The sequence below is a fragment of the Odocoileus virginianus genome, chromosome 6 (assembly GCF_023699985.2).
Source record: "Odocoileus virginianus isolate 20LAN1187 ecotype Illinois chromosome 6, Ovbor_1.2, whole genome shotgun sequence".
NCBI lineage: Eukaryota > Metazoa > Chordata > Mammalia > Artiodactyla > Cervidae > Odocoileus > Odocoileus virginianus.
This window is the reverse complement of record NC_069679.1, coordinates 393,114-408,842: the sequence shown is the minus strand read 5'-3', so window position 1 is coordinate 408,842 and position 15,729 is coordinate 393,114. Positions and strand designations below refer to the sequence as shown.

Here is a 15,729-nt window from a genome sequence, read left to right as displayed (position 1 = left end):
TCTGATAGAAATATGGAATTGAGAAGGTTAAAATAGGCTAAAACAAGGTATAATAATTAGCAATTTTTCTCTCCATTGTATGTTAGAGGTCACCTTAAATTTGTGACTAGGATACTACTCTGTGTGGTAAAATTTGAGATACAGGCCACTGAAAGACCCCACTACTGTCCTGTGTGTGTGAGAGAGAGAGAGAGAGAGAGAAGGCGCATGTGTGCAGGCATATACTTAGATACACAGGTTTTCACTTATTTCTTTTTAATGCAGTCACCATGGGGAAAAGTAAGGGGTGATTCATTTAGCACCTTGCCGTAAATAAGTTAGCTAACCAGAGATAACTATAGAGTCTTAAGGAATGGAAGAGAGAATACGTGTATTTTAATAGCAGAAATTGACAGCAGTTTCAAAGAGTGACTGTGAGTGTTTATTTGATATTGTCCCTAGGAAGGTTGTATAGCTTGTATAACTAGTCAAAAGAGAAAAATACAATACCAAATGTTTTTTTAAAAGCTGGAGATACCTATATTTAGTTTCTAACAGTTCATTTAAATATCAGTTTTATAACTTCTGAATTAAGAAGAAAAAAAATTTCCCTCTTTAGCTTTAGTAACTGTGAAATGGGAAATAAAAATTAAATTTTTTCTCTTTATCTCAGAAACATTTATTATGTCACTGTTATACTTGGCTCTAGATTGTACCTCAGAATGGTGATTTTGAAAGCTTGATTACCAAACTTATTTGGTAATCAAATCTATTTAAAAATGTAGACTCTCAGACTCATATTTGAGTAGAACCTAGGACTCTCCATTTTTCAAAAGCCTCCCAAGAAATTTCTAATGATCAGCTAGATTGAAACAATTGCCTTAGAGGACTATCTTTCAAACATTTTTTCATCAGATTGTAAATCAGTTATCTGCTGACCATGGGCTACTTAAGAAGGTTATATGAAGTCTTTGGTATTTGTCCTTCTTTTTTTGCCTTCATAGAATTTCATTGGTAGTAAAATAGGTACCTCCTTTAACTTTTCCCTGCCTCTCCCCCATTTTTTTTTTTTTTTTACAGTAAGTTAGGCCATGTTATCAAAGTGTTAAACATCTGTAGAAAATTTTAATTAGTGTTTTTTTTTAATTGACAGATACTGCTACTTTTATAGTTTTTAATTTTATTCTTTGAAAATAAACCTTTAGAAATTTAACTATGTGAGAGATACTGATTTTATCAAATAAATAGACCAGGAAAGGCACTGGTCTCTTTAAATAACTTCCCAAAGTTAATTTAAAGAAAAAAATATTGTTTCACAACTTGAATATGTATTGTTTCAAAACCTGAAGTTAAGTAAATTCTAAATAATTCAGTTACTAAACAGATTTCTAAATAAAATTTTCATTAAAACTCAAATATAATACTGACATTTCAACTTCAAAACAATTTTAGAAATGATGAGGTTGGAAATGACATATACACACCACTGTGTATAAAATAGACAACTAATGAGGACCTGCTGTTTCACACAGGGAACTCTATTCAGTGATCTGTGGTGACCTCAAAGGAGGCAAATCTAAGGAAGAGGATATGTGTATACACATAAGTGATTCACTTTACTGTACGGCAGAGACTAACACAGCATTAAAGTTGTAGTAAATATGTAGTAAAGCAACTATACTCCAATAAAAATTTTTTTTAAAAAAATGGTGGGACAATAAGTAAGGGCAAACTATGAAGATGATAATGAGAATCTTTGGTTTGACAAGTACCATGCTAATTTTTAAAAACATAAGGAGAAGTGTTTTAAAATATCTCATACTCATCATTTTTGTTGGGTCTTGCAGTACCTTTTCGTGTTCTTTATAGGTGCTATATGGCAAGCAGTTTTTAAATTTTACATAGAAATTTTTAAAATTTTGTTTGGAGAGCTCAGTAATATGTCTGGAGAGATAATTGGAGACATCACTATCAAAATTAGAAGATATAATAGTTAATTTTACATGTTGGCTGGGCCATTGGATACGCAAATAGTTAGTCAGACATTATTCTGGGAGTTTCTTTGAGGATGTTTTTGAATGAGATTGACATTTAAGTCAGTGGATTTGGGTAAATCAGATTGCCCTCCGTAATTGAATGGGCCGATTATGGATGAGGGTGGGCTTCATCCATCCAGTTGAAGGCCTGTATAGAAGAAAGAGACCAGCTTCCCTGAGCAAGAGAGAATTATCCAGCAGAGAGCCTTTGAACTTTATCTCTGCTGTCAGCTTTCTTGGGTCTTAAGCCTGATAGCCCACATTGCAGATCTGGACTTGCCAGTTTCCATAATTAAATGAGCCAGTTAGGACACATCTCTTACTCTGTATATACATATCCTATTACTTCCGTTTCTCTGGAAAACCCTGACTAATAGAGTAGGCACCATTGATCTTACTATTAATATAATTAGCTTTTAATCATCTGGAAAATTCTTGTTTGACAGGGAATAATGATTAATCTTGTGATTATTCATCAGGCTGCCTCTTCCATCTTCTGCTCTCTGAAATGCTCTCTAAGAGTTCTGAGTCAGGTTGAATTTCACTTTTCCTTTCCATTATGCAGTTTCCACCTTCTACCCTTATCCATATGTAAAGGTGAAATCAGTTAAAATGAACATTAGAGAGAGCCTTTAAAGGGAATTGAACAACCACAGGCTTGTTTGACAGTGGAAGAAGGATCATTATTCGCAAAGCCAGAGGTTACGGAGATTATGTGTATATTAATATGTACTGTAAGGGCTTTTAAAAAATTTATTTTATTGAAATGTAGTTGATTTACAATGTTGTTAATTTCTGCTATACAGCAAAGTGATTCAGTTATACATATATACATATATTTTTTTTTCTTTTTCATATTCATGGTTTATCACAGGATATTGAATATAGTTCCCTGTGCTATATAGTAAGACTTTGTTGTTTATCTATTCTGTATATAGTAGGTTGCATCCTGCAGGGTCTTTTTAAGCCCCAGGAGAAGGTAGCATTCTCTCTTACTAGCTACCTCTCTTGAGGCATGAATAACTGGACTAATCAAATTCAGAGTGAGTTTGCAAAACTTAGGGAACTCCTTGACTCTACTGTGCTGATTATTAGTGTCATTGGTATCTTTTTCCTGACTCTAACCCATCCTGACCTCCTTTAATTCTTAGGATCCTGGGATTGCTGTCTCTGCCCAGAGTTGCAATTGCTTAGGATTATTTTGGAAAGAAATAGGATGAAACCAGGGCCTTGTCTCCTAACTCAGCCAGAGTAAAGACAGTTTTCATCCAGTGTTTAAATTACTTTGTGTTTAAGTTGTATTTAGATACTGTTCAGTGGAGTTTAGGGCTTCCCAGGTAAGGCTAGTGGTAAAGAATCTGCCTGTGCAGGAGACATAAGAGATGTGGGTTCGATCCCTGGGTTGGGAATATCCCCTGGAGGAAGGCATGGCAACCCACTCCAGTATTCTTGCCTGGAGAATCCCATGGACAGAGGAGCCTGGAGGGCTATAATCCATAGGGTCGCACAGAGTCTGATACAACTGAAGTGACTTAGCATGCACGCGTAGTGCAGTTTAAAATGACCATTTTATCATTTCATAACTCAGAAGCAATAAAAGATGGTACCATATATCCAAATCAAACAGTCTAAAAGACAATCATGTGGGTATTTTAAAATAATAAAAAAAGTATCTGTATAGATAACCAAATTTCACTACTTCAGTGTGAAAGAAAGGTATTTTAAGCAAATGTTATCAATAATTCATCAAGATCACTAACACACTGAAGGAATGTGTATTCCGTTCTATGGAATGTGAGGATAGTTTGAGGACAGGCATCTCATGCCTTATGAAGAGCCAAGGTTGATCAGGCTGACCTAGTTGGCCAGGCTCCCATTTCTCTCCCAGTAATCCATTATTCAGTTGAAAATCTCAGATAGTAGAATATTGTTTTTTGGTTGAGGATATATAAACAGACTTGTTCCTTTTTCACGTACTCGTAGTTAATACAAATTAAACCTTCTTTCACCTCTCACACCCTACCCCCAACAGGTTTTTTTTTTTTTTTTTTTTAATGTCTGCACTTGAATTACCTGGAAGGGGCAGGGGGAAAATGTCACATGTATCAACAGCACAGATAGCAATTTGTACCTCTTAAGAAAGAATGGATTGAGTGTATCCTTATACTTTGATAATCAACAAATGAACAGTTCCAGCACCCATTATATTCTGAGGCATTATCGCTTGAGGAGTATTTCTGCCTATGGAAGAGGGAAAAAATCAGCAGTCAGGGACAAACTTCCTTCTTACTTGCTCTCTTATCTTTTGCATTTTCCTTATGTGGGTAGGAGCAAAGGAATAATTAGCCCTCAACAGGAAAATTCACTGGTCCTCTAGTAAGATAAGTGGGTGTTATAGATACTTGAATGAATTGCTTTGTGAAGACTCAGAAATTACCTAGTGGGACGATCTGCAAATAGTGTAGAGCACCAGGATGTGATTAGCATTATCAGGTTAGTCTTGATTCCCCACTACAGATTGGGAACACAGAAAGTCGAAAAGGAGCTCAGAAAAGTGGGAGGGAAAGAGGAAAACTTTTTCTTCTCTTTCCCTGCAGCAGTTGCAGGTTAAACAGCTGCATGGATGCCTTTGAAGGTATTTTCTCAACATGCAGATGTGAGTTTGGGATGTAACATTCCCAGAGAAGACGCAGAGCAGGAGGAAGAAGAGGAGGAAATGGCAGCTTCTCAGTGAAAACCAGCTGTTCAGGTTGCGTCTCCCTGATGTCCCAGAGCCTTTTCTCCATTGTCTGTATCCCGGCTATAGAGCATGATGAATTCTCAGCATGAAATAGTGACTTTCAATGTTGAATACATTCACTTTGTGAGAGATGAACACGGGGAGGCACTGATTCCCTGAAGCAGGGAATAGCTACCCGCTCCAGGATTCGTGCCTTGAGAATCCCATGAACAGAGAAGCCTGGCAGGCTACAGGCCCTGGGGTTGCAAAAAGGATGGCTGACGTTCCAGGATGTGGCCTTAGACTTCACTCAAGAGGAGTGGGAATGCCTGGACCTCGGTCTGCGGGAACTGTATAGGGACGTGATGTTAGAGAACTACAGAAATCTGGCCTCCTTGGGTCTTGTGGTCTCTAAGCCAGACCTGATCACCTTTCTGGAGCATATGAAGAATCCCTGGGATGTAAGGAGACTGGAGATGCCAGCCATGTACACAGGTTGAAACATCTAATGCTACTGCTGCTGCTGCTGCTGCTAAGTCGCTTCAGTTGTGTCTGACTCTGTGCGACCCCATAGACAGAAGCCCACCAGGCTCCCCCGACCCTGGGATTCTCCAGTCAAGAACAGTGGAGTGGGTCGCCATTTCCTTCTCCAATGCATGAAAGTGAAAAGTGAATGTGAGATCTTTCAGTCGTATCCGACTCTTAGCGACCCCATGAACTGCAGCCTGCTAAGCTCCTCCATCCATGGGATTTTCCAGCTGTGTCTTCTCACAACACCCATGCTTTGATGTCAAAGAATCCAAGGTTAGAAAATTTAATCCAAAAGACAAACCTAGGAACATATGAAAGAGCTCACCTTGGAAATGAACATTTAATGAAAGACCAGGAATATACGGGGGTCTGTGAAAGACCTAGAAGATGTTTATATGGACATAAAGGAACTGAGATGGTTTCACATAATGCAGACATTACTGCCAAAAGAAATGAGCAATGTGAGTCAAATTGGGGAAAACACCCATTTCAGTGATCAACATCTGCAGAGAAGTGTATCTTTTCAAGCAAAGGCTTAAATCACTTTTTGAAACATACACTTTCTCTGAAGGGAAATGTGGAAAATCTGGAAAGTTATCCAGTCTCTACTGCAAATACTCATTCAAACCACTCTGAACACAGGCTTTGATTACACATACATTCAACCACATCTGAAAAGGAGAAATTTACAAATGATGGGGAAAACTCACAATATAATCAACTTGAGGGATCTGTGAGCAAGGGGTCATTATTCTTCCACCAACAGACAGGTTCTCTCTGTTCCAAAATGTGTAATGTTGATAATAATGGAAAAGAGTTAATCCCACCATCATTGTTCAATACACATCATGATATGGTTAATATGGAACAACTTCTCACATGTAATAAAACGAGTCAGGCCTTAAGTAAGAGCTCTACCCCCAATAATTGCAATAAGATTTACGATGGAGTGAGAAGCTATTCATGCAATGAAACTGGGTCTAAAACTGAACAAGACTCTAACCCTATGAAACATCAGGGACCTCAATCTTCAGACAAGGATTCTAAAAATAGTACATGTAGGAATATCTTTTATGAAACATCAGGTCTTCCACTCAAGAAGAGTACACATACAGGAGAGAAGACTTATAATTGTGAATATATTGATATTTCTAATCAGTCTTCAAATCTTACTCAACAGAATATTCAGGATCCACAGAAAAGTTACAAGTGTAAGAAATGTGAGAAAGCCTTTACTAACTCATCCAGTCTAAGTAGACACAGGAAAATTCATTCAGGATGGAAACCTCTCAAAGGTACAGAGTGTGGCAATGCCTCTAATCAGAATTCAAAGCTTAGTCAAGATTGGCAAATCCACAATGGCAAGAAACCTTATGAATGTAAGGAATGTGGAAAAGCATTTATGTCTTGCTCAAATCTTAGTCAACATCAGCAAATTCATACTGGGGAGAAGCATTATAAATGTACAAAGTGTGGCAAAGCCTTTAATCAGAACTCAAAGCTTACTCAATATCAGCGAATCCATACAGAGCAGAAACCTTACAAAGGTAAGGAAAGTGGCAAAGCCATTTTTAGGTGTTCACATTTCAGTCTGCATCAGCAAGTTATGCTAGGGAGAAACCAAACAAATGTAAAGAATGTGGCAAAGTGTTTCCTTGTAGCTCATGTCTTACTCAACATCAGATAATTCATATGCAGCAGAAATCACACAAATGTATGAAGTGTGGCAAAGCCTTTAATCAGAAGTCAAATCTTACTCAACACCAGAGAATTCATACTGGAGAGAAGCCTTATAAATGTAAGGATTGTGGCAAAGAATTTAACCAGTGCTCAGGTCTCACTTACCATCAGAAAATTCATACTGGAGAGAAGCCTTATAAATGTAAGGATTGTGGCAAAGAATTTAACCAGTGCTCAGGTCTTACTTACCATCAGAGAATTCATACTGGAGAGAAACCTTATAAATGTACAGAATGTGGGAAATCCTTTAGTCAGAACTCAACTCTTAACACCCACGAATTCATACTGGGGAGAGGCCTTATAAATGTAAGGATTGTGGCAAAGACTTTAGCAAGCACTCAGGTGTTACTTACCATCAGATAATTCATACTGGAGAGAAACCTTATAAATATGAAGAATGCGGAAAAGCCTTCGGTCACCACTCAAGTCTTATTCAACACCAGCGAATTCATACTGGAGAGAAACCTTACAAATGTAAAGAATGTGGAAAAGCCTTTATCAAGAACTCACATCTTACTCAACATCAGAGAATTCATACTGGAAGAAAAACCTTATAAATGTAAGGAAAGTGGCAAAGACTTTAATCAGAGCTCTCACCTTACTAAACATCAGAAAGCACGTACTAGAGAGAAGCTCTAGTAATAAAATAAGTGATGGAAGAGGTTTGTCCTAAACATACACTTCAGAAAATACAGGACCATTTATTTAAGAAAGATAAGAAATGACATAAAACAATGTAGAAAAGTATTTAATGAAAATTAAATCTAAATAAATACCAGAAATTGCACACTAGAAAAAGTGAAAGTTGCTCAGTCGTGTCCAACTCTTTGCAACCTCATGGACTGTGTCCATGGAATTCTCCAGGCCAGAATACTGGAGTGGGAGGCAGATTCTTTACCAACTGAGCTATCAGGGGAGCCCACACACTAGAAAGCATTTCATCAATACTGTCTTCTGAAGTTCTCTTCAGGAGAAGTATTGTAGATAGTAATCCATAGTTAAAACAGATAGAAAATTGATATGTTAGTATGGATCACAAGATGAAGGGTTGGTATTTAGAAATGGACAATTATTAGCAATGTATCTTTGTTTATATTGACATGATTTGTGATTATTTGAAAACCAAGATATGTTATTCAACACTCAAATTACTCCATGCTGCTATGCTTCATTTTTAGTGTGTATGCAAAGTTATGTTTTTGATGATTGCTACTCAAAGATGAGACAAGGCCTTCTATCCTAGAGAGAAATCAATTTATATTTATTCTCCATTAGGAGATTAAGGACACAGTGATGTAGCATGTACACTGAACATTTAAATGGAGGTGTTAGTCATTCATGTTGTATCTTTATAATATCAACAGATGTCATGAAACATATTTGAACATGTTTCAAATAAAGATACCTCTGATACCCTAGAAATGTATGGAAACCCTTCTCAGAAAAGTCATGTAATTAGTGTACATCTTGTTTCATTTGTAAATGATTAGCCTCCACTTTGTAACTGTAGAAATCACAGTTCTGAGATCATTGTATCAGAGAAATGGATATCATTGTTTATGCTTGTAATCTGTATTTAATCAGTTACACAGTGGATTGGAAAAGGTTTTATTCTGACTTTGTGTGATATTACATGTTAATAAAACTGATGGTTTCTTGTGATAAAAAAAAAAAAAGAAATTACCTAGTGAATATATAAATGTGTGTGTGTGTGTGTGTGTGTGTGTGTGTGCACATGTGCCTGCTCAGTCATGTCCGACTCTTTGTGACCCCATGGACTGTAGCCCACGAGGCTCCTCTGTTCATGGGATTCTTTAGGCAAGAATACTGGAATGAGTTGCCATTTCCTCCTCCAGGGACTCTTCCCAAACCAGGGATCAAACCCACGTCTCCTGCATTGGTAGGTGGTTTCTTTACCAGTGAGCCACCTGGGAAGCCAAGTATCTAAGTATACCATGTTTAATTAGACCCTGATGCTGGGAAAAATTGAAGACAGGAAGAGAAGGGGACAACAGAGGATGAGATGGTTAGATGTCATCACTGACTCAATGAACATGAATTTGAGCAAGCTTTGGGATGTGGTGATGGACAGGGAAGCCTGGCATGCTGCAGTCCATGGGGTCACAAAGAGTTGGACATGACTGAGTGACTGAACTGAACTGTTTGATTAATCCTTGGGACTTTCTAAGTTTACTTCTTAAAATTCCTTCTTTGCTGTGGGTCTCTGAGCTTTCTGTAAAGTCTGCTTAGGAAGTATGTATGTGTGGAACCAATGTAATAACCTTGAGCAGTGTAAGGATGCACTATCAATAAATAAGAGTGAACATTAATTGGAGAGGGCTTCCCTGGTAACTCAGCTGGTAAAGAATCTGCCTGCAATGCAGGAGACCTGGGTTCGATCCCTGGGTTGGGAAGATCCCCTGGAGAAGAGAAAGGCTATCCACTCCGGTATTCTGGCCTGGAGAATTCCATGGACTGTATAGTCCATGGGGTTGCAAAGAGTTGGACACAGCTGAGTGACTTTCACTTTCACTAATTGGAGAACACTGAAGTTCTCACATTACTTTGTGTTTTCTTATTATTATGACTGTCAGTGATCAAAAGTAGTTTGGAAGTTCAGGCTAATGGCTTTATTTTCAGAAAGCTTTATTATTGATCATAGAAACAAATGTAGAGGACCCCCAAAGAGAGATCTTTTTCTAAAGATTTTCTTTGATTCTAATAAGATATTTAAGGTAAGGATTTCTTTTAAAGCGATGAAAGCCAGTGTGCTGTGAAATCTTAAAATGGAAGCATTTTACCTGAGCATTTTAGCTTATTTGAAAGGGACACAACAGCTTCAGCTTTTTGGGCATGACTTGAGAATTGAGTAGAATCCATTAAGTATTTAACACTGTGACACAGAAATTGTATGATTTTTGGCCCTCAGGAGAAATATAGAACTCAGAACCTGACAAGAATGTCTCATCAGAACCATTATGGGTTAATGAACTAAGAAAAGGAGAAAACTAGAAATAAGAAGAAGGAACACTCCCTTTCTCTTTACCTAAGTTCCACAAATTCTTTATTAAAAAAATTAAGACAAAAGCTAAACATAAGGGCCAAACCCGTAAAACTCGTAGCAGAAACTACAGGGAGAAAGTATCATGACATTCTCTTTGGCAGTGATTACATGCATACAAAAGCGTAAGCAACCAAATAAAAAATAGGTAAGCTGGACTTCATGAAAATTAAAAACCTATGTGCATCAAAGGGCACTGTGAACAGAGTGAAAAGGTAACTTGAAGAAAGGGAGAACTTGTTGATATATGTAAATCATAAATCTGATTAGAGATTGATGCACAGACTATATGGAAACGCATAGCTGCAGTTAACTACCTGACTAAAAAATGGGCAATGGACATAAATAGATATTTCAGTAAAGAAGATACAGGGAATCCCCTGGTGGTCCAGTGGTTAGAACTTGGGGCTCTCATTGCTAGGCTTCGATTCTACCCTTGGTCCAGGAACTAAGGTTCCACAAACCGTGTAGTGCAGCTGAAAGAGAGAGAGAGATGTACAAATGGCGAATAAACACATGAGAAGATACTAGATATTTTAACCATTAGGGAAATGCATGTCAAAACCATGAGGAGATTCCATCTCACATGCGTTAGGATGGCTATTAGTAAAATAAAGTAACAAGTATTGACGACAATGTGGAAAAATTGGAATTCTTGCCCATTGCTGCTGGGAGGAATGTAGAATGGTGCAGCAGCTGTGAAATGTGGTATGGTGATTCCTCAAAAACTTAAACATAGAATTACCATATGACTTAAAAACTCCTCTTCTGGGTATATACCCAAAATAAATGAAAGCAGGGACATGAAAATGTATTTGTCCACCCACACTCATAGAAGCATTGTTCACAGTAGCCAAAACATGGAAGCAATCCAAGTGTCCATTGATAGATGAGTAGATAAATAAAATGAGGCACATATGAACAATGGAATATTACTCGGCCTGAGAAAGGAACACAATACTGATACTTGTTACAACATGGATGAACCTTGAAGACATCATAATAAGTAATATTATTATGAGCCAGTCACAAGAGGACAAGTATTACATGATTCCTTTCGTATGAGGCACTTAGTCACATTCAGAGAGACAGAAAGGAGAAGCACGGATGCCAAGGTTTGGGAGAAGGGTAAATGGAAAGTTATTTAGATACGGAGTTCCAGTGAGGGAAGATGAAAAAGTGCTTGAAACGGAGGTGATGATTGTGCATCAGTGGGGCTGTACATAATGTCAAAGGACTGTACCTTTTAAATGGTCAAAATGGTAAATCTTACGTATATTTTGCCACAATAAAAAAGAATCTAAGAAATAATAACACAAGAATTATATTAAATGTTAAGTTTTTTAGTTGTTGCATTAGCTTAGCATTCCTCAGTTGAAAATAAACATTTTTTCTTTCTAGCAACGTCAGGATGAAATGGAACAAAATGGAGCTTTGTTACAGTAAGTATAATGATTTTTGAATTATTGTAGATTTTAAAAAATCGTTTTAAAATAAGCCTTTTTCTTAAGAATTTTAGAGTTATTGTATGTTTTTAAATGATTGTCCCTTTAGCAGCATAAATATGTCATTTTATGAACATTCTAGAGAAGTTTTATTTCATGAGGAAAATTGAATAAGGTTAAGTTAATTCTCTGACTTAAGATTATTTAAAAAGCAAATTTATAGCATAGCATGAAGGAAGAATTTGTAGAACTTATTGAAATTAGACTTCATAGAACTATTATATTTAAAGAGACCTTGTCCTTTAAATTTTTTTAAAAAAAACCAAGCATGGCTTGTGGACCCCTGGGAGTCCCTGAGACTTTCCAGAGGGTCTGTGAGGTCAAAACTATCTTCATAATAATGCCAACACCTTATTTGCTTATGTCATGGTGTTGACATTTGCACTTAGAGTGCTAAAGCAAATAGTGGATAGAATGATGGAGCCTGAGTAGGAATCAGGGCAGGGGCACCAAATTGTACTTGTAGTCCTGTGTTTTTCCCGGCCATGTACTTGAAGTTAAAAAAGAAAAAAAAAGGCCAGTTTTACTTAGTGCATTTGATGAAGCAGAAAAGTTGTTTGTTTTATTAAATTTCTACCTTGAATATATATCTTTTTATACTTCTGTTTAAAGTGTGATAGTTGTCGTAAGAGCACTTGTTTGAGTTATAAGATTTGTAAAAAAAAAAACAACCAAAAAACTTGGTTTACTTTTTTTAACTTGAAGGAATGACAAACTGATTATTTACTCAAGTAAATGGCAGATATTTTCTTGAACTTTCTGGTAAGATTGGTGAAAATATTTATGAAGGTGACCTTTTTTGAAATTTTTATAATAAAATGTATCAATATAGGGAAGATCTGCATAACTTAACACATGAGTATTTTCTGGAAGACCAATGCATGATACCACAACATCATCCACAGACAAGTGAAAGATCCGTTCAAAGTGCATGACAGACCAATACAAAAGTTGATTGGTTTTGTTTCAGTTTTCACATTTCCAGTAATTTTTAAGGAAATGATTGCTTCTGGAGTTTTGGTGTGTCATCTAAAAAGAATATGCACAATTATCCAAAAAGGCTACTAAAATACTCCTTCCTTTGCCAACTGCATGTCTGTGTGAGGCCAGACTTTTGTAATATACTTCAAATAAAAAAATATATGGCAAAAGATTGAATATGTTGTAGCAGTTCAGATGGCAGCTGTCTTCCATTAAGCTGAATATTAAAGAGATTTAAAAAATGTGAAACTTTCTCACTAACTTTTTTTCATTTTGGACAATACAGTAATTTTAATAAAATATATTAATTTATTAGATTATTGCTGTTATTTTTAAATTAATGATTATTTAACATTTTTTCTCCGTCTTAATTTTTAACATGTAAATACAAATAAATATAAGCCACATAAATAAAAACTCCTTGAGTTCATCACTAATTTTTAAGATTATAGAGGAGTCTAAGGACCAAAAGTTTGAGAATCACCCTTTTACTGAATATATCAGCAATATAAGTTCATCTTCAGAATTGGAAAAAGAAAAGACTAATACAGCATCTATAATCTCACTGCCTGGAGAGAACCATTGTTAACATTTTGGAACATTTTATTTCAGGCTTTCTATATATTTTTGTTTTGTTCATGTTTTCAACCAAGTTGGGATTCATCTGCAGATAGTTTTGTTTCCTGTTTGTTTTTTTTCTTTTTTTCTTTCTTTGGCCTCACCATACAGCTTGCAGAGTCTTAGTTCTTAGACCAGATATCAAGCCCCTGCCCCCTGCAGTGGAAGCCTAAGATTCCTGACCACTGGGCCACCAGGGAATTCCTCTTGTTTTTAAATTTTTAAGTAGTAGTTTATCATAATTACTATTTCACATCTTTAATAGTTTTAAAAACATTCATTAATGGCCTCATTATTTCATTGTATAACTTATTATACTATAATTCATATAATCATTTTTCTCTTATTGGACATGTATGTTGTTTGCAGTCTTGCCTAATATAAATAACTATGTTTAATATAAATAAGTTTTTTAATAACTTAGTTGAAAGTTTGCTCTAATTTCAAAATTCTCTTTTATAATTAAGGGGAAAAAATCCTGTTGTAGATTGAGACTATGATTTTGTTTTATCAGCTTGTACTCATAATCATGTTTTAGGAAAAAAATTGGCATTTTTTTCTTTTTGCCTCATGGAAATTATTCTGTATGAGCAGTTTCATTTTCAAGATAGCTTGTATTGATTGCTTCTATTTTTTAGACAGGAGAGAATGTTCAATTTATTATTCTTGCTTAGGATTCAAGCAGCTATGCCTGGTGCATGAAAACTGTTCTTAAAACAACTGAAACAAGCAGTTTTTATTTTTTTTAAGGAAGATATCTTGATTGCATTTGTATAGTAAATTAGACTGAGAAAAAAATAGTTTACTGATTGCTTTTCTTTAATCAAATTTTAATTATCCCAGGGTAGATGATCAAAATTGTAGATTAAGCATGACCTTTATTTTGCTTGTAATCTCTTCCCTTCAGCATTTCCTACCCTTTTTCTTTTGCTATGAAATACTAGTAAGGTGAATAATGTCTGAGAATTTTCTCATTACTTTCACTTACATCTTAAACTATAATCACAGGCTTTAAATGTATTTGAGCATTTAAATAGCTATGCTACATGAATTAGGACAAATTTCTCTCTCTCACCCCACCCCTGTATTTGGTAGACAATCATCTCCAAAGTTACTTTCAGATCTAAGTGTAGTTTAGCTTATTTACATTCCTGAAGTTCATTCCTTAATATTCTGGCTCTCTCCAATTTTGAAGCCATTGGAAATTTGCATGTTAATAAATTGGTAGTAACTGTAAAATAACTAGAAAGATGGAGCAAAGACAAAACCTAATTGAAATTCCTTTAAATTAAAAAGAAATTTAAATTGTATCTGAATGAGAAATAGTAAGAGTTTTTTTCCTACTTAAAATTTTGTATTTATTTATTAATTGATTGATTTTTTTTTTCCCTGAGGTTTACAAAAAGTCATCCAGTGTTCACGGTATCATTTCCCGAAGCTGAACTTTCACTGAACCACCGAAGTAGTCTAGGTATGCTTTTATGGGTAGAGTCATATAAAGTGAATTTGTCTTTGCATAAAAATAGAAGCCTTAGTTAGGTATGGATTTATTTACAACGAGGCTGGTCTCCTGTGATTGCTGCCATACACTTTTATATATGAAATCAGGGTTGCTGTTGACCTTGGATCGTGCTGCTTGAAGCTGCTCATGTGAGAAGCAGCTCAGGTGCAGTCAGTACTTGCTCCTCCATGTGTCTGCTCTTTTGACTTGCAACTCGGGGGCTCAAATTTAAAAACAGTGTTTTCTCTGTTCATAGCAGGCCATTTGCTTGATTTCAGCTGAATTAGAGGATGGCTGTCTTTCTGTTTGGAGTGTCTCCTAAGTATGTTGTATGACAGTGTAGTAAAAATTCTTAGTGGTCATTGAAACCTTGTGTTATAAGAAAAGGAACAAGGACATGATAATTGAAATTGAAAAGTCAAGTTTTAAAATTTCTGCCCTCTCCTGTTTTGTTGCCACTGTAACAGTAGAATTGCGACTTAAGCCCAGCACCAACTCTCAACTAGGTACTCCTAGTGCCTGGATTTTGGTCTGTAATATTATTTATTCATTATTTTAGCAAATATGTATTGAGCCTGCTGAGTGCCAGGCATATGGATGCTATGGGTGTACAAATGCCAAGTAAACCAGGGATCCTAAAAGGATAGCTGATCTGGAGCTTGAATATAGGATAGGTCTGAACCATCTTACCATTAGTGGAGAATAAAAATGTTTTCAAGGGTGTCTGGGGGCAATGCTAAAAGGATAAAGAGCTAGATCAGTTGTGCTCCCACTGTCCAACCTGTGGCAAATTAGTTGAAGAAAAAAAAGAACAATGATTTTGGTTTATGGAAATAAGTTTGTGAAAAAAACCATGAGTTCATGTACTCAAAAAATGTTAGCAGTATAGTCTCTTTCTATATATGAAAAAAGAACTGCAGCAAAATGTGTAAAAAATTTTAATGATTTTAAGAAATAAAGATTTTTAATACATGTACATTTAGGACATTTCCTGATTCCTTTTGGCCCTTACATGAATGTTCCTTTTTATGCTTAACTCAACTACATTAATTCATTTA

At 35.9% G+C, this 15,729-nt stretch overlaps 1 protein-coding gene and 1 pseudogene across 1 annotated transcript in view; both read left to right on the top strand.

Annotated features, from left to right (window-relative positions):
- The window catches only part of ANKRD31 (ankyrin repeat domain 31), a 128,583-nt gene that overhangs the window by 15,736 nt on the left and 97,118 nt on the right, over positions 1-15,729 (top strand). The window contains exons 5-6 of the mRNA XM_020880914.2: positions 11,468-11,508; positions 14,565-14,641. Of these exons, the coding sequence (XP_020736573.2) occupies positions 11,468-11,508; positions 14,565-14,641 (118 nt within the window). The remainder of the gene's footprint in view (positions 1-11,467; positions 11,509-14,564; positions 14,642-15,729) is intronic.
- On the top strand, positions 4,664-8,491 carry LOC139035463 (zinc finger protein 724-like; annotated as a pseudogene).